This window comes from Pseudophryne corroboree, chromosome 5 (genome assembly GCF_028390025.1).
Source record: "Pseudophryne corroboree isolate aPseCor3 chromosome 5, aPseCor3.hap2, whole genome shotgun sequence".
In the NCBI taxonomy this organism is placed as follows: Eukaryota; Metazoa; Chordata; class Amphibia; order Anura; family Myobatrachidae; genus Pseudophryne; species Pseudophryne corroboree.
This window is the reverse complement of record NC_086448.1, coordinates 609,642,287-609,660,596: the sequence shown is the minus strand read 5'-3', so window position 1 is coordinate 609,660,596 and position 18,310 is coordinate 609,642,287. Positions and strand designations below refer to the sequence as shown.

The window sequence follows — 18,310 nt, the reverse complement described above, 5'->3', positions numbered from 1 at the left end:
GCAGGCGGTGTTGGCAGAAGTTGCACAGTTTGCAGTTGAAGACTGGAAAACGCTATATTAGCAGCTTTCGTTCCGGAGGTAATGACAGGGAAATAGATTTCCTCTGCCGACGTGATATCCAGCCGGAGAAGATTTGGTCATCATCGAGAAGCATTCCCAGACGTGACGAGTCTTTGAGGAGTATCACAATTGGATATGTTGGCGTTTCGCTTCAACGAGTCGCCTCAAGGAGGTTTTTCCAGGTCGGGATGCTCAAGATATAGGAGTGGACATCCTCATGACACCATGGGTGTCTTTAGTCGGTCTATGTGGCCTCTCCGCTTTAACCTTTCTCGTGGTGGTGTGCGGAAGAGGTTGGAAGGTTCCGGGGATCCTCTTGAATCCGGTCTAGCAGTGAGGGTTGGCTATTCAGTTTTCATGATTTACTCATAGAAGTTTACGGCCCTCTTCCTCTACGTGAGGTAATGTTACAACAAGATCAGGGAGTGTAGCATTACTTACCGCGGCTGCGTCTGACGGCGAGGCGGTTGAATGCCATATCCTAAGCCGAACGGGTATTCATGGTGAAGTCGTTTTCCTCATTTCTTCAGGCTACGAAAGAACTAACGACAACGGGTTACCAACGTAGTTGGAGTACCTAGATGTCTCGGTGTCTTCCACAGAGACTTTTATGGAAGTTTTTCAGCTATGTTTGGCTTATCCATACTTTACAAGCCGGTGTGGAGGCAAGCCTAATAAGTTCCTTTAAAAAAAATCTATTTCGGAAGGTGGTCATGCTATTGGCTTTAACATCCGCAAGGCGGTGTCGAAAGTGGTGTTTTTGTCTCACAAGAGCCTTGTTTGATTCTTCAGGTGGATAGTGAGGAATTGTGTACTAGGTTGGTAGTTCTACCTAGAGTGGTTTCTGGATTTAACAGAAATCGATCTTTTTTTGTTTATTTAGCCATTAGCCGTTTCAATTTTCCTTGATCTAGCTGGGGATTTGAGTATGTAGGTCGCCAATTGGGCTCAGTGTGGAGTAACAGGAGCTCTGTTTCTATGGCATGTTCCCAGCGTGGTTTAGAAGACGGTGTTATGCAGTCTGTTACAGGCTGACTCTGTGATGCGGTTTGGCATGATTATTATACGGCTGGATTGCCGTCACCGAAGCAGGTGGAGGTCCATTCTTCTGGGAAGGTGGGCTTATCTCGGGCGGATGTCCGGGGAGTCTCGGCAGGTCAATTTTGCCGAGCGGATTCTTGGTCGGGTTCAAACGCTTTTGCTATGCTCTACAAGTTTGATTTCCTGATTGTCTGGGACCGTTTTGTTGGCTCATGCGGTGCTGCAGAGTCGTCCGCACTCTCCCGCCCGGTTTGGAGCTTTGGTATAATCCCCATGGTCCTTTTGGAGTCCCCAGCATCCTCTAGGACGAAAATAGGATTTTGGTACTTACCGGTAAATCCTTTTCTCTTAGTCCGTAGAGGATGCTGGGCGCCCGTCCCCGTGCGTACTGTGTCTGCAGTTATTGCTTTTGATTACACCCCGGTGATGTGTTTTTCTCTGTCAGGCGTTTGATACCGTTGTTCATGCCATAGCATGCGGGGTGTTATTGTTGCTTATGTGGACACAAGGTTGGTGTTGCGTATTCTCTCAGCATGTGGCTGTGTTTTTGTGCATACGGGGGGCTGGTGTTCTACTGAATGCCAGGTTCTACGGTGTGTTTGTGGTGTGAGCTGGTATGACACTCGCTGTGTTATAACAATAAATTCTTTCCTCGAAATGTCCATCTCTCCTGGGCACAGTTTTCTGACTGAGGTCTGGAGGAGGTGCATAGAGGGAGGAGCCAGTTCACACCGAGTTTAAGTCTTTATAGTGTGCCCAAGCTCCTGCGGATCCGTCTATACCCCATGGTCCTTTTGGAGTCCCCAGCATCCTCTACGGACTAAGAGAAAGGGATTTACCGGTAAGTACCAAAATCCTATTTTCTGATTGTTAGCAGAAATTAAGGATGACTCCTGCCGGCGCAGCTTAGCTGCAGCCGCAGGAGTCCCAGCACCATTTTTGAAGTTGCATCGGCTGCGTGTGATGTCACGCAGCCGCACCCCCGTTCGCGCGTACCAGCCTACCGTTTGGGCTGGCACGCCCTCGCAACGCTCCATTTCCTCCCAGAAAACGAAGTGTTGCCGCCCCACGACCACCTCTGCCTGATTGACAGGCAGAGGCGATCGGAATTTCTGCACCCATCCCCCCCCGCAGAAATTGTGGGCGCATGCTCCCGCGGCTCCTCAGCAAAAATTCCGTTCGAATCGCTACTTGCGATTCATACTGAATTTGCCCCATAGCATTCTATTCATTTGTGTTTAATGTTTCTTTACAATAATACTAATGGTACCATTCACAAAATAACCATTAATAATGAGGACATATTAGTTTAAGAATTCACTTTTTATTATTATTATTATTATTATTATTTTGACTTGGCCTGACATTAACTTTATTTTTCTTCCGATTTTCTTTGCAATCTCTGTTGCAGCTTTGATAATTAATTCAAACTACCCTCTCAACCAACCTTGGCAATAATCCCGTTCAGTGTATTCAGTTCCTGCCAGTCTGAGCAGCTGTTGCTCTAAATCTCAGGAACTGTCTGACAGCAACATTACGTACTAGGGGTCCAGTTTGACAAATATTGTCTGTTTTGGGTTTAAAATAATGTCTTAAAATTTCAGCATTGATAAAATATCATATAGATCAGTATTGTGCAAACGTTTTAGGCAGTTTGAAAAGAATGCTGCAAAGTAAGAATGCTTTCAATAAGTGTTAATAGTTTTTTTGTTTTGTTTTTTTAAATAAAATGGAGACATCATTGAAGTCGCATTATACAATAAAGATGTACAAAGAGTGTAAAATACAATAACATAAGAGGATTGCAGTTAGAGGTTGTATAACAATTCCACATCAAACCACAAAGACTTATGCACTAGAAGCGAGTGATCTGTCAATACAATGATGATATTATACATCATAGACGTATCTATAGGGGGAGCCGCCACAATTGTCCATTCCTAAACCAAAGATAGAGGCTGATCTTGTGCAGCCAGTCTAGTTAAATACCACGTAGTGTTCTTGAGGCTGTTATGAACGTGTAGCTGTGTAGTGGGGGGCAGAGTGGATATATAGGATTCCCAGAGATTGAAGAACTTGTCTACTTGTTTACCTCTATCAACAATAGCCTCCACCCAGTCCATCCTGAATATATGGTGTAGTTTACTAAAAAATAATGGTATCTGGTGGCGTGCTATCCAACCACCCCTGTAAAATCGTTTTTTTCCCGGCCGCACTAAGGGCTATCAGTAGTTTTTTACGTTCCGATGGCATGCGAAGAGTGGGATCAATGATACCCAGAACTGCCCATTCAGGGGTAAAGGGCACATAGGTTATTAAATTAGCCTCCGCATATCTCCTAATGAGATGCCAAAAATATTGTACAATTGGACATGCCCACAAACAATGATACGTGTCAGCCTCACTTTGGTGGCATCTTGGGCAAGAGTGTGCTTCCGACATTCCCATATGGTAGCGACGTAGCGGGGATAGATAAGCGTTATGATACACATTAAGAAATAATTCAGCGTACATGCTTGCTGGGAGGACTTTTTGGGAGTATAGTAGTGCTTTTTCCATTGTTGGTATGGTCAATCCAGGAAAGTGAGCCAACCATTTGGACATGCCACCTGTCACAGTAGCGTGATCTAATATTGTCCTCAAAAAAGTATAATGTATGGATATGGCCTTGTGTTTCGGTACTGGGTGCTGTAGGAGGCTGTCTAGAAGGTTAGTCCAATCCCCCTCCGCAAAATGTGTAAGGATATGCCTAACGTAAAATTGTGTTTGCAAAAATGGAAGGGAGGACGAGACGACCACAGCATGTCTCGTTGAAACCTCTGAGAAGGTGAGCAGACGGTGGTCCTTCACAGATACCAATGACCGGATCGATGTTATACCAGCCTCCCCCCAAGTTGTAAAGGGCTGGGCAGCCATGCCATCCAAAAACTCTGGGTTTTTAATTAAGGGCAAGTGTAGGGAGTAGTATTGATTTCAATTTCGCATTGTGGCGCAATATGTGCCACATTTTCCTAGTAGACCACAAAAGTGGGTTAGACCTAATACAGTCCGGTATCTCCCAATCGTGTGGATGAAGAAAACATGTCAGACCCACATGTGCCAAAAAATTCTGTTCGAGGGATGTGTTCGTATATACGGAGCTATTTTGCAGCCAATCTCTCAAGTGTCTCAGAAGCGCAGCGTGGTTACAAACAACTACATCTGGAAAGTTAATACCGCCATTGGACTTAGGTTGAGCAAGTTTACGCAAAGCAATACGTGCCCTGCCACCCTTCCATATAAAGGTTCTGATTAGCTTGTTAATCGTTTGGACGTCCTGTTTGGTAAGCAGTACGGGAAGTGTTTGCAGTGGATATAATATGCGCGGTATAGCCACCATTTTTAGCAGGTTAGTCCTGTCTAGATATGACCGTGGAAGACGTTCCCATCCCTTAATATCGTCAGTTAGAGTATGTATGGCCTTACTGACGTTAATTTTGTAAAGTTCAGACAGATAGCGTGGCACCATAACCCCCAAATATTTAATATAAGTGGACACCCAGTGTAAGGGAAAGTGTGAGGTCCAACTCGGACATGTCACTTTACCATACAACAAGAGCGCTTTAGATTTGTCCATATTGATACTAAAACCTGAAATGTGGCCAAATGATTGGATCTTGTCTAGGATCAAATCAAGGGAATGCTCGGGGTCAGATATATACAGAAGGATATCGTCCGCGAAAGCGGACAGCTTAATTTCCTGTCCACCCACCTTTATACCCCGGAAAACTGACCAATCTTGTAGTGTCCTAAGCAACGGATCGAGGGCCAGATTAAATAGCAGCGGCGACAGAGGGCATCCCTGACGGGTACCCCTTTCCAACAGGAACCGTTGGCCCCTGATTCCATTTATCAATAAAGAGGCAGATGGTCTGTCGTAGATGTATCGTACATAATTAATAAAGCCCGTATCAAAGCCTCTTTTCTCCAACACCGTAAACAAATGGGGCCACAAGACCATGTCAAAGGCCTTATTGGCATCGAGGCTAAGGAGGATGTTCGAATCTGCACATGGAGGCTGGGATGCCACCAGCGCCATGCGTATTGCTTTAACCGCATGTCTACCAGTTACAAAACCCATTTGTGTCGTGGTGAGTATATCAGGAAGAATGGACTGGAGCCGCATCACATTATCTTGGCCAGTAGTTTGTAGTCAACATTTAAGTGTTAATAGTTTATTTTAATCAATTAACAAAATGCAAGGGGAATGAAGAGAAATCTAAATCAAATCAGGAGTTCATGTGGAGCCATTCAATTGATGTTTTTTTATATTCTATTTTATTTTTTTTAAATGGCTAAACACACCTTAAGTGCCGAGCACGATGCAAAAAGTTCAATTTGGGTGTTAATTAGCACATTTCAGCTCGCCACCTTAGGAGGCTGCAAGCTGAGATGTGTCCCCCCGGCTGCCTGCTCACCCAAATGGAGCAACAATTTAATAGTTCTATTAGGTGCCATCTAGAGGCAGCCAGGGGGAAAGAACAATTGAATCCCCCCCCCCTCCCCCCCATATTGTAATTTGGTTCACCAAAAGGTGTTGTCTTAATATCTTGAGTGATGGAAATTTGTAATGGAGCCATATCCAGAGTAATCCAAAAATATTTTTCTAACTACTCTACTCTAGATCCCAAATTCATTGTAACAAATGTATCCATCTAAAATTTTGACTTTAAAATTTTAATATGCCCTCCTCACTTATTAGGTGCATGGTGCTAGAATGAACATTGCTCATGTCAAGTATTAGACTGATTTAGAGAGGACTTTATTTCTCCGTATTATATAATGTCCTTTCACCCAATAGATCCTCTACATCTGTAATAGTGGCATTGCTTGAAAAACTTTGATGTTGCTTCCTTCGTTCCTAGTTATTGGTTCTACAACTCCTTTGTAATAATATGAATGGCTGTATACAAAATGCACCAACTTATTGTTTATCTAAATATCTTCTTGTTTATCCAAATAAACAGTTCTCACAATCCTTACATTTTAATGGTCCTCTTTTTTAATATTTTATTTTAAGTCTGTTTTTCAAGTTTATTCAGGCCCAATATAATGTGTAAAATAAAAAATAAAAAATGTGGTGCCAAATTCAATCCCGTAGATCCGTGATGGATATCCTGATTCAGTTCAATACAGCCTCCTAACCTTCAAAAGGATAGTTATTTAATCCATACTTTTAATTAAAAAAAAAAAAGAGTCTGAAATCTGTTATAACAGCATGCAGTATGATAAACAATTGTTACAATCTATAACCAAAAAAACCTGACCATTTATTTGGGGTCCTGGGTGACCTACCCTTAAACATCCCATCCTGAAGCCTACCTTAAACCCTCTACCAAGTGCATAACCCTTTGCCATGTGCCTAACCCTAAAAATCAGGGGGGAAAAGTCAACTTTTTTTTGTGTAGACCATTTGCATGTTGACTTTTTGACCCTGTCAACCTAATTTCATGTTGACCATTTAACTGTCGACCTTTTGACCGTTGACCTATTGACTATTTACTGTCTATCTTCCATCTTGATCCCAGAGAATAAGAGCTGTGGCCAATGGAGCCTTAAGCAGAGAAAAAGATTAATTGGGCATAAAGCTGGAAGGTCTGTAGGGCCACAGCAGGTGAAGGTATGGCTTGACGTCTGTCTCCCATCACTGTTGCAGATAAGTCATTTGAACTTTAGACACTATAGTGTGTGACAAATTGACAATCTTTCATTTACCTTACAATGCTAAATATCAAGGTCATCTTCTCTTGTCCTTGTCTCATTTCTTTGCAAAGCTGAAAGCGCGGTGCATCTGATATCATTCTGTTAAATTGTACAAACTCTGTGCCTAACTGGATTGGTATCCCTCTCTCTTCTCATTTAATCGAAGGTTAAGCTGAGTCCAGTATCTATACAGGTTGGGTATCCCTTATCCACAATTCAAAATCACACATTTTTGGTTCCCCTACTGAGATAATTACACATATATATGTGTGTGTGTGTGTGTGTGTGTATATGTATGTATGTGTGTATGTATATATATATATATATATATATATATATATATATATATATGTATGTATATATGTATATATATATATATATATGTGTATATATATATAATATATATATATATATATATATATATATAATATATATACAGGTTGAGTATCCCTTATCCAAAATGCTTGGGACCAGAGGTATTTTGGATATCGGATTTTTCCGTATTTTGGAATAATTGCATACCATAATGAGATATCATGGTGATGGGACCCAAGTCTAAGCACAGAATGCATTTATGTTACATATACACCGTATACATACAGCCGGAAGGTAATTTTAGCCAATATTTTTTGTAACTTTGTGCATTGAACAAAGTGTATCTACATTTACACAATTCATTTATGTTTCATATACACCTTATACACACAGCCTGAAGGTCATTTAATACAATATTTTTTAATAACATTGTGTATTAAAGTTTGTGTACATTGAGCCATCAAAAAACAAAGGTTTCACTATCTCACTCTCACTCAAAAAAGTCCGTATTTCGGAATATTCCGTATTTCGGAATATTTGGATATGGGATACTCAACCTATGTATGTATGTGTGTGTGTGTGTATGTATATATATATATATATATATATATATATATATATATATATATATATATATATATATATATATATATTGTCTATGGGGTATATGCAATTGCGGGCAAATTGCGGAAATTTTTCGCCCGTTTTTTAATTCGACACAATTCGACCGTCGAATTCCGGCAGGTGGGTGCCGGAATTCGACATATTCAATAAAAAACGGATTTGACAGTCCCGCTGTCGAAAAACGGCCGATTTGACGGATTTTTAAAAATGGTCAAAAAACTGTAAAAAACCCGAAAAAAAATAGCGTGGGGTCCCCCCTCCTAAGCATAACCAGCCTCGGGCTCTTTGAGCCGGTCCTGGTTGCCAAAATACGGGGGGGAAAAATGACAGGGGATCCCCCGTATTTTAACAACCAGCACCGGGCTCTGCGCCTGGTCCTGGTGCAAAAAATACGGGGGACAAAAAGAGTAGGGGTCCCCCGTATTTTTTGTACCAGCACCGGGCTCCACTAGCTGGACAGATAATGCCACAGCCGGGGGTCACTTTTATACAGCGCCCTGCGGCCGTGGCATTAAATATCCAACTAGTCATCCCTGGCCGGGGTACCCAGGAGGAGTGGGGACCCCTTCAATCAAGGGGTCCCCCCCCCCAGCCACCCAAGGACCAGGGGTGAAGCCCGAGGCTGTCCCCCCCATCCAAGGGCTGCGGATGGGGGGCTGATAGCCTTGAATAAAATGTAAGAATATTGTTTTTTTGCAGAAGAACTACAAGTCCCAGCAGCCTCCCCCGCAAGCCAGTACTTGGAGAACCACAAGTACCAGCATGCGGGGGGGAAACGGGCCCGCTGGTACCTGTAGTTCTACTGCAAAAAAAATACCCAAATAAAAACAGGACACGCACACCTTGAAAGTATAACTTTATTACATACATGCAGACACACATACTTACCTATGTTGACACGTCGACTCTGGCCTCGTCTCCAATGTCGACGTCCGGGGTACCTGAAAATAAAATTATACTCGCCTGATCCAGTGTCCTGGTCTTTTATTATAATCCACGTACTTGGCAAAAAAACAAACCGCATTAACCCGAACCAGAAGGACTGAAAGGGGTCCCATGTTTACACATGGGACCCCTTTCCCCGAATGCAGAGACCCCCCGTGACTCCTGTCACAGAGAGTCTCTTCAGCCAATCAGGTAGCGCCACGTCGTGGTACTCTCCTGATTGGCTGTATGCGCGTCGGAGCTGTCAGACAGCGCATCGCACAGCTCCCTCCGTTAGTTTCAATGGTGGGAACTTTGCAGTCAGCGGTGGGGTTACCCACGGTCAGCCGCTGACTGCGGGTGACCCCACCGCTGACCGCAAAGTTCCCACCATTGAAACTAATGGAGGGAGCTGTGCGATGCGCTGTCTGCCAGCTCAGACGCGCGAAGCTAATCAGGAGAGTGCCACGAAGTGGCGCTTCCTGATTGGCTGAAGGGACCTTTCTGTGACAGGAGTCACGGGGGGTCTCTGCATTCGGGTTCGGGTTAATGCGGTTTGTTTTTTTGCCAAGTACGTGGATTATAATAAAAGACCAGGACACTGGATCAGGTGAGTATAATTTTATTTTCAGGTACCCCGGACGTCGACATTGGAGACTAGGCCAGAGTTGGCGTGTCAACATAGGTAAGTATGTGTGTCTGCATGTATGTAATAAAGTTATACTTTCAAGGTGTGCGTGTCCTGTTTTTATTTGGGTATTTTTTTTGCAGTAGAACTACAGGTACCAGCGGGCCCGTTTCCCCCCCGCATGCTGGTACTTGTGGTTCTCCAAGTACCGGCTTGCGGGGGAGGCTTGCTGGGACTTGTAGTTCTTCTGCAAAAACAATATTCTTACATTTTACTCAAGGCTATCAGCCCCCCATCCGCAGCCCTTGGATGGGGGGGACAGCCTTGGGCTTCACCCCTAGCCCTTGGGTGGCTGGGGGAGGGACCCCTTGATTGAAGGGGTCCCCACTCCTCCAGGGTACCCCGACCAGTGGTGACTAGTTGGATATTTAATGCCACGGCCGCAGGGCGCTGTATAAAAGTGACCCCCGGCTGTGGCATTCTGTCCAGCTCGTGGAGCCCGGTGCTGGTACAAAAAATACGGGGGACCCCTACTCTTTTTGTCCCCCGTATTTTTTTGCACCAGGACCAGGCGCAGAGCCCGGTGCTGGTTGTTAAAATACGGGGGATCCCCTGTCATTTCCCCCCCCCCGTATTTTGGCAACCAGGACCGGCTCAAAGAGCCAGAGGCTGGTTATGCTTAGGAGGGGCCCACGCATTTTTTTTTCTGAATTTTACCCCATTACATAAAAAAAAAAATTTAAAAAAAATATATAAATAATACTTGTGCTTCCTAAATAGACAAACCAAGTACCTAATCCCTTCTAATATAAATAGATATGCTATTACCAATAAAAAAAACACCAAAAAAAACATGTTTTTAAATTTTTTTATTAGATTCCGCCAGCAAAGTGTGGCGGATTGAAAATTACGAATTTACTGTCTAAAAGCACTGTTGTCGAATTTACAATCTTCAATTGAATATACTTTTGTCGAATTGCCGCATTTGTACCATTGCAGAAATGTCGAATTTGACAAATGTCGAATTTCAAAAAGTCGAATTTGTAATGGCCGTTTTTTTGGCGAAAAGTACTGTATTGCATTGTCGAATTATTATTTTTTGGCGAAAATGTCCCATTTTTCGACATTTTCGGGAATTCGACCGCAATTGCATATACCCCTATGTCAGTAGGGGACCCAAAAATGTGTGATTTTGGATAAGGGATACTCCACCTGTACTGGTGTTAACACTATCACATTGTTGTTGTTGTTGTTGTTGTTTATTATTTTATTTTACGATGTTGGTAGTTCTCTGCGTAAGAAAACACACATCCATTATCCCCAGAACACTGCTATAAGCCAGCTAAAAAGTTGCATTTTATAGGGCTAATTCAAATAACGCAGAAGCTGCCAGAATGGGTCCCAGCAGCTTCTACGTGAGATTGTGCTTGCTGTCCATGTAAGTACAAGCAGAATCAACCATAAGTGGCAGATGCGCAATGCAAGCTTGCAATGATTAGAAACTTCCCCTATATGTGAGTAAAATGCAGAAACTTAGGGGTCGGTTTACTAAGCCTTGAACCTTGATAAAGTACCAGCCAATCTGCTCCTAAGTACCATGTCACAGGCTGGGTTTGAAAAATGACAGGAGCTGGTTGGCTAGCACTTTATCTCCATCTAAGGCTTATTAAATAGACCCCTTAGTTACACACTCGCAAGTATATGATAAGCCACCTACCACTTCATGGTGCATCTCATAATAGTGGTCCTTCTAGTGATGGTTACCTTATATATTTGCAAATGTGTGTACCTGAGCTTCTGCATTTTATTTGCGTTTAAGCTATCTTATTGGTTTATGGTAGTGTGTTGGGAGTAATATTTGGGTGTTTTCCTTGTCTAGATAAGCTAACCATTTCATGCGCCAGTCTCCATCTAAAAATTGATTTGAGCAACTTCCAATGTGTGTAGTTTTCTACAAGAAGGTTTATGGTATTTCCAGATATAAATCTTCTGTCTGGTTGTCCCGCTTTTCTCTGAGATAATTTTGTTGTATGCCCTTTATTTTGGTATGTGGTCTCGGCTGCTCTATATTTTGTGCTTGCTAATTGACTTCATACGACTGAATTAATACACTGTTAATATTTTAACCTACTATGAAATAAATACTGTAAATCTTGTTTTTCTTAATGGATCATATACTTTACTTTGTACATTGTTTTCTCCAACTCCTGGATACGGGGCTTTATGTTGATTTGCTGTTTCCCAAAATATTTGTAAATCTTCCTGATTGGACATTTCTTCTCTATCTCTCTTGTGTTTAGTAATCTTGTTTTTGAATGGAAAAGCAGAGGCGCAACACTGTCTGCATTGGCAGCGTGTGATGTCATTGTGGCTTTTATTTTATTTTTATTAATCAGTCTGGTACAGTTGTGGTTATAATAATACTAAATTACACTGATTTTGTGTTCAAATGTGGTAAGTGAGTAGAGGAAAGCAATAATTGCAATGATGATTCTGCCTACAAGAGCACATTCCTTTCATTCAGTTCTGTATGAATCAACCCCCACTATACTCTATGTACAGTATGTTTCCTTCCCTTCATTTGATCCTTTGTACACCAAACAACAAGGCACTTTCACTGTATGGAAAAAAATGAGAAAAACATCCGGGATCTAAAGGGGAGTTCCAACACACCCACCATTCCCATTGGAAACAAGTCTCCAGCAAAAGGCTTTCTGCTTTTGGTAACTGGCCAGTGCAGTTGCACCACAATATTGATATATGCAGTCTCAGGGTTGGGTACGGGATGCCGGCGGTCATACTTACATTTGGGATTTGGTCTTTGCCATTCTGACATGTCTCGGGAATACGGTGCCGGGCTTCTGACCGCTGGTATCCCGTCCGTTGGGATGCCAACTACATCTCTTGTCTCACCACATTAGCTGATGCTGTAGTACTGGTAAAATGACAACTCAACCCTCTGATCAACCTACCCTCCCTCTTCACTCTTCCTCTGATAGTTGCCTTGCCTCCTATGTGATTATCTTCTCCCCTGTGGCTCCCCTCTCCAGCACACAATCCCCCCGCCCTATCACAGTGTTTACTAGCGTGCATGGATTCAGTCATGCCCTTAAAACACACCTGGTCATTAAAGCCTATTAGACATCCTCACACTATTAACAGGCCCACAGTCCTCCCTCCTCATCTTTTTCCAGTTCACCTACCTCTTTTATATCCTTTTCAGGCCAAAATCCCAGGCCTAGCCCAGATCACTGAACAAGGGTTTCGAGCAGTGTCACAGGCACAGTGGCTTGAAACCCATTCACACCGCAGGCTAGACCCGGGTCACTGCTGAGGGTTCTCCTCTGCTGCTACTTGGAGATTACATTATCTCCCTGCGCTGGTGAGCCGGCTTTCAATCAGTGTTAACGGGACCCAAGTCAGATCATCAGGGTTACCCTTCACTGTCCCGTAGCCTGGGTCACTCAGTTGTGTTATATCGCTGTTTCATTTTTTTGAACATTGTTTACAATTTCGTTTTCCCTGTACTGTACTGTACTACAGATGTACTATCAACAGGAAAAAAATGAGAATTATCATATATTTATATATTAATAATGTTTACTTATTTCCCTTTAGGCACATAATGATCAAGCTGTTTGGGTCTGGAAACTGATTAATAAGATGCCAAAAACATTGTCAATGAAAGTAATTCCAAGTGAGAATTCTGACAGTGACTGCAACATCATGGTCGAGAAACCCACTGGACGAAAGGTAAGAGGAGCAGCTTTTTCTACAAATAGTACAGAGTTAAGGCACCAGATGTTTTCATTTGCTTTTCTCTTAAATAGGTTGTTTTTGTGAAAGATATCCTATTTTTTCCATGTCTCCAGCAGCTGGCTCTAGATGTTCCGGATGTCTTTCTGTGCTTGCTGGAATGCATGGAAAACAGCTGGTGTGTTTTTTTGGCAAAAAAAAAATTCAGTAACTCAACACATAGGCCTTTTATTGTAATTAATTAATCGGGTAAGCAGGTCAGCATGCATAATCTAAACCCCCTTGCATTGATTTGTTTATTTTCTATAAATTAAGTCTACACTTCCACTTATTCCAAAAAATCTTAGTAGTGTGCATCAATGAAAAGGGTGGCTCCCTGTTAATATTGTTTTGTTTTGCGTAGTTCTTGTTTAGACGTGACCTTCATCTAGTTACCTAATTGCTTCCTCTGGAAGTCGGGCCTAAAAAGTATAGATTCAGTGTATTATAAATACACTTGAAGGGGTGGGGGGCGGCAAATCTGTTTCCATCGTTGCAATGTGCAGTTCCAGAACACAGATATCCGGGAAAACCATAATTGGCCGGTATGTGCACAGCGATGCCCGGCAGCACTTCCCGCAGAATTTAATCCCCCCAATGTGATGAGGTGGAAACCAGCATAAAATTAGAAAGGCTGGCCCATTTCATATTGTACACGGATATATCTTTATAGTGGAAACCAGCATGTGATGTTTTCGCATAGACCTTGGGGGTCATTCCGAGTTGATCTCTAGCTGCCGTTGTTCGCTGCGTAGCGATCAGTGTAAAAACCGGCTATTCTGTGCAAGCGTATGCACCACAATGCGCACGTGCGACGTACGGGTACAAAGTTCTTTGTGGTTTTGCACAGGTTCTAGCGAATCTTTCAGTTGCACGGCACAACGCAGGATGATTGACATGAAGTGGGTGTTTCTTGGTGTCAACTGACCATTTTCAGGGAGTGTTGGGAAAAACGCAGGCGTGCCAGCGAAAACGCAGGCGTGGCTGAGCGAACGCTGGACGGGTGTGTGACGTCAAAAGCCGTCCCTCCAATGTTAGAATCATCCTACGCGAAGAGTAAGTTCAGGGCTGGTCTTGTTTTACACAAAATGTTTTTGCAGGTGCTCTGCTGCACAGGCGTTCGCACTTCTGCAAAGCGAAAATACACTCCCCAGTGGGCGGCGGCAATGCGTTTGCACGGCTGCAAAAAACTGCTAGCGAGCGATAAACTCTGAATGACCTCCCTTATCTCAAATCGAACCAAATAGGCCCATTTATCACACCATGGACCATACTTGCCTACGGCAAGTATTCCATGGATTTACTACTTCGCCGTGACAAAATATTAATTGTAAGTGCCTAGTATACTATTTGCGAACTAAGAAGGAAAATGTACGCAGCATGGGAATCGCTCCCCAGCTTCTCACACCACATGGTGGAAGAGGGATAGTTGTATGAGGACACAACTGTAAATGGGCAGAGGTTCTTTCTTTCTGCGTTTTTGATCCAAAGAGACCTTTTTATTTGAATGGGGGAAAATGTATCATTCAAAGGTTAAGGTACTTGAGAAAATAGAAAACTCAATAATAATCCAAGGGGAAATCCACTTCAGATCATCTTTTAATCTAAAACATAATACCAATGACAAGAAGAAAAGTATGAACAAAGTATGTTGGAAACAGCTCCTTTTGGACCCCCACTAGGGATTGAGAGAAGAATCTGTTGTCTGTGCCTCCACGTAGCAGCACAGCCTGCAACAAGTAACATTACTATGGCCTCTGTGCAGTTCATCAACCAGTGACTGGTTTCACTTTAATCTCACATCAGTAGACTTAATTAACTCTCTAGATACACGGGAATCAGCATTATTTGGAAAACCTCAAATCGCTGCACAAACACACAAGTTGGTATCCAGATGATAGGTAGCAAGTCAGTAGGCAACACCATATGATCGGCATTAGGTTGACAGTGCTTAAGGTCGACAGGTTCAAAAGGTTAAGAATGGTCAAGTTTTGGGGTTTTTAACATGTTTTCCCAACATTTGTCTGCTTTTCTATCCATTTGGACTACGATTGGGAATAGTAACCTGTGACGTGAGACCACGACGGTACACATTTTTACTGTTGGTGGTCACATATTACTAAACATACGAGATTTGACCCAAAAACTGGAAAAAAACTTGTGTTGACCATTTGTGTGTCGACTATTGTCACGTCAACATTTTGTACCTGTCGACCTTATGCATGTTGACCATTTGCTATTGACCTAAATATTGTAGATCTTCTATACCACACCCCACAAAGTAATGTTTGTGAATAGGACACAAACTATTGTATTCTTAGAAAGGAAGTCTGCAGCATTTGATGGACTTCATTTGATGTGTAGGAGTCAGTGCAGGGTCAAATGGAAGTAAAGTTACATAACCCTAAACGCAGAGCCACATGACATTCTCCATTTGTGTGTAATTTACTGATGAGCTTAAACACTTTCCTTGAAATGTGGATGCTGGGAAGTCCGTAAGGACCATGGGGAATAGACGGGCTCCGCAGGAGACTGGGCACTCTAAAGAAAAGATTAGGTACTATCTGGTGTGCACTGGCTCCTCCCTCTATGCCCCTCCTCCAGACCTCAGGAATCTGTGCCCGGCCAGAGCTGGGTGCTCCTAGTGGGCTCTCCTGAGCTTGCTAGAAAGAAAGTATTTGTTAGGTTTTTTATTTTCAGTGAGATCTGCTGGCTACAGACTCACTGCTACGAGGGACTGAGGGGAGAGAAGCAAACCTACCTGCTTGCAGCTAGCTTGTGCTTCTAAGGCTACTGGACACCATTAGCTCCAGAGGGATCAAACACAGGGCCCGACCTCGATCGTCCGTTCCCGGAGCTGCGCCGCCGTCCCCCTTGCAGAGCCAGAAGACAGAAGAAGCGACGAAATCGGTGGCTGAAGACTCCGGTCATCATTAAGGTAGCGCACAGCACTGCAGCTGTGCGCCATTGCTCCCACAGCACACCACACACTCCGGTCACTGTTGGGTGCTGGGGGGGGGGGGGGGCGCTCTGGGCAGAAATTAGATTACCTTTTGGCACAAAATGCACATAATACAGTTTATAAAACTGTATATGTGCAAAAAACCCCGCCATTAATATTATACAAAATGCGGGAGAAGCCCGCCGCTGAGGGGGCGGGGCCTTCTTCCTCAGCACACCAGCGCCATTTTCTCTTCACAGCTCCGCTGGAAGGACGCTCCCCAGGCTCTCCCCTGCAGTATCCATTACAACAAGGGTAAAAAGAGAGGGGGGGCACATAAATTTAGGCGCAATTGTGATAATAAGCAGCTATTGGGAAAAATCACTTTTTTTAGTGTAAATCCCTGTGTTTTATATAGCGCTGTGGTGTGTGCTGGCATACTCTCTCTCTCTGTCTCCCCAAAGGACTTTGTGGGGTCCTGTCCTCAGTCAGAGCATTCCCTGTGTGTGTGCGGTGTGTCGGTACGGCTGTGTCGACATGTTTGATGAGGGTTACGTGGAGGCGGAGCAAGGGCAGATAAGTGTGTTGTCGCCCCCGACGGGGCCGACACCGGATTGGATGGATATGTGGAAGGTTTTAACCGACAGTGTCAACTCCTTACATAAAAGGTTCGATGACGCAGCAGCCTTGGGACAGCCGGGATCTCAGCCCGCGCCTGCCCAGGCGTCTCAGAGGCCATCAGGGGCTCATAAACGCCCGCTAGCTCAGATGGTAGACACAGATGTCGACGCGGAGTCTGACTCCAGTGTAGATGAGGATGAGACAAATGCACAGTCTACAAAAGCCATCCGATGCATGATTACTGCAATGAAAAATGTATTGCACATTTCTGATATTGACCCGGTTACTACCAAGAAGGGTATTATGTTTGGGGAGAAAAAGCAGCCAGTGACTTTTCCCCCATCTGATGAATTAAATGAATTGTGTGAGGAAGCGTGGAGTTCCCCCGATAAGAAACTAGTGATTTCTAAGAGGTTACTGATGGCGTACCCTTTCCCGCCAACGGACAGGTTACGTTGGGAAACATCCCCTAGGGTGGACAAGGCGCTCACACGCTTATCAAAAAAGGTGGCACTGCCGTCTCAGGATACGGCCGCCTTAAAGGAGCCTGCGGATAGAAAGCAGGAAGCGATCCTGAAGTCTGTGTATACACACTCAGGTACTATACTGAGACCTGCTATTGCTTCAGCATGGATGTGTAGTGCTGCAGCCGCATGGTCCGATTCCCTGTCGGACAACATTGATTCCCTCGACAGGGATACTATTTTGCTAACCATAGAACATATAAAAGACGTCGTCTTCTATATGCGGGATGAGGGACATTTGCCTGCTGGCATCTAGAATTAATGCGATGTCCATTTCTGCCAGGAGAGTATTATGGACTCGGCAGTGGACAGGTGATGCTGATTCTAAAAGACACATGGAGGTGTTGCCTTATAAGGGTGAGGAATTGTTTGGGGAAGGTCTCTCGGACCTCGTATCCACGGCAACAGCCGGGAAGTCAACCTTTTTACCTCAGGTTCCCTCACAGCCTAAGAAAGCACTGTATTATCATGTACAGTCCGCTCGGCCTCAGAAAGGCAAGCGGATCAGAGGCGCATCCTTTCTGCCAGAGGCAAGGGTAGAGGTAAGAAGCTGCACCAGGCAGCCAGTTCCCAGGAACAAAAATCCTCCCCCGCTTCCTCTAAGTCCACCGCATGACGCTGGGGCTCCACAGGCGGAGCCAGGTGCGGTGGGGGCTCGTCTCCGAAACTTCAGCAACCAGTGGGTTCGCTCACAAGTGGATCTCTGGGCTGTACAAATTGTATCTCAGGGATACAAGCTGGAGTTCGAGGCGACTCCCCCTCGCCGTTACCTCAAATCAGCCTTACCAGCTGCTCCCAGGGAAAGGGAGGTAGTATTGGCGGCAATTCACAAGCTGTACCTCCAGCAGGTGATAATCAAGGTTCCCCTCCTTCAACAGGGACGGGGTTACTATTCCACAATGTTTGTGGTACCGAAACCAGACGGTTCGGTGAGGCCCATTCTGAATTTAAAATCCTTGAACACTTATATAAGGAAGTTCAAGTTCAAAATGGAATCGCTCAGGGCGGTTATTGCAAGCCTGGAAGAGAGGGATTTTATGGTGTCGCTGGACATCAAGGATGCTTACTTGCATGTCCCCGTTTACCCACCTCACC

At 44.0% G+C, this 18,310-nt stretch overlaps 1 protein-coding gene across 5 annotated transcripts in view; it reads left to right on the top strand.

Annotated features, from left to right (window-relative positions):
- The window catches only part of ANKRD12 (ankyrin repeat domain 12), a 323,283-nt gene that overhangs the window by 111,171 nt on the left and 193,802 nt on the right, over window positions 1-18,310 (top strand). For 4 of the 5 annotated variants that reach the window (XM_063923478.1, XM_063923477.1, XM_063923476.1 and 1 more), the window contains one exon: window positions 12,953-13,087. In XM_063923478.1, the coding sequence (XP_063779548.1) occupies window positions 12,953-13,087 (135 nt within the window). Of the gene's footprint in view, window positions 1-12,952; window positions 13,088-18,310 lie in introns of those variants that run through there. The other variant, XM_063923481.1, reaches the window with a different exon arrangement.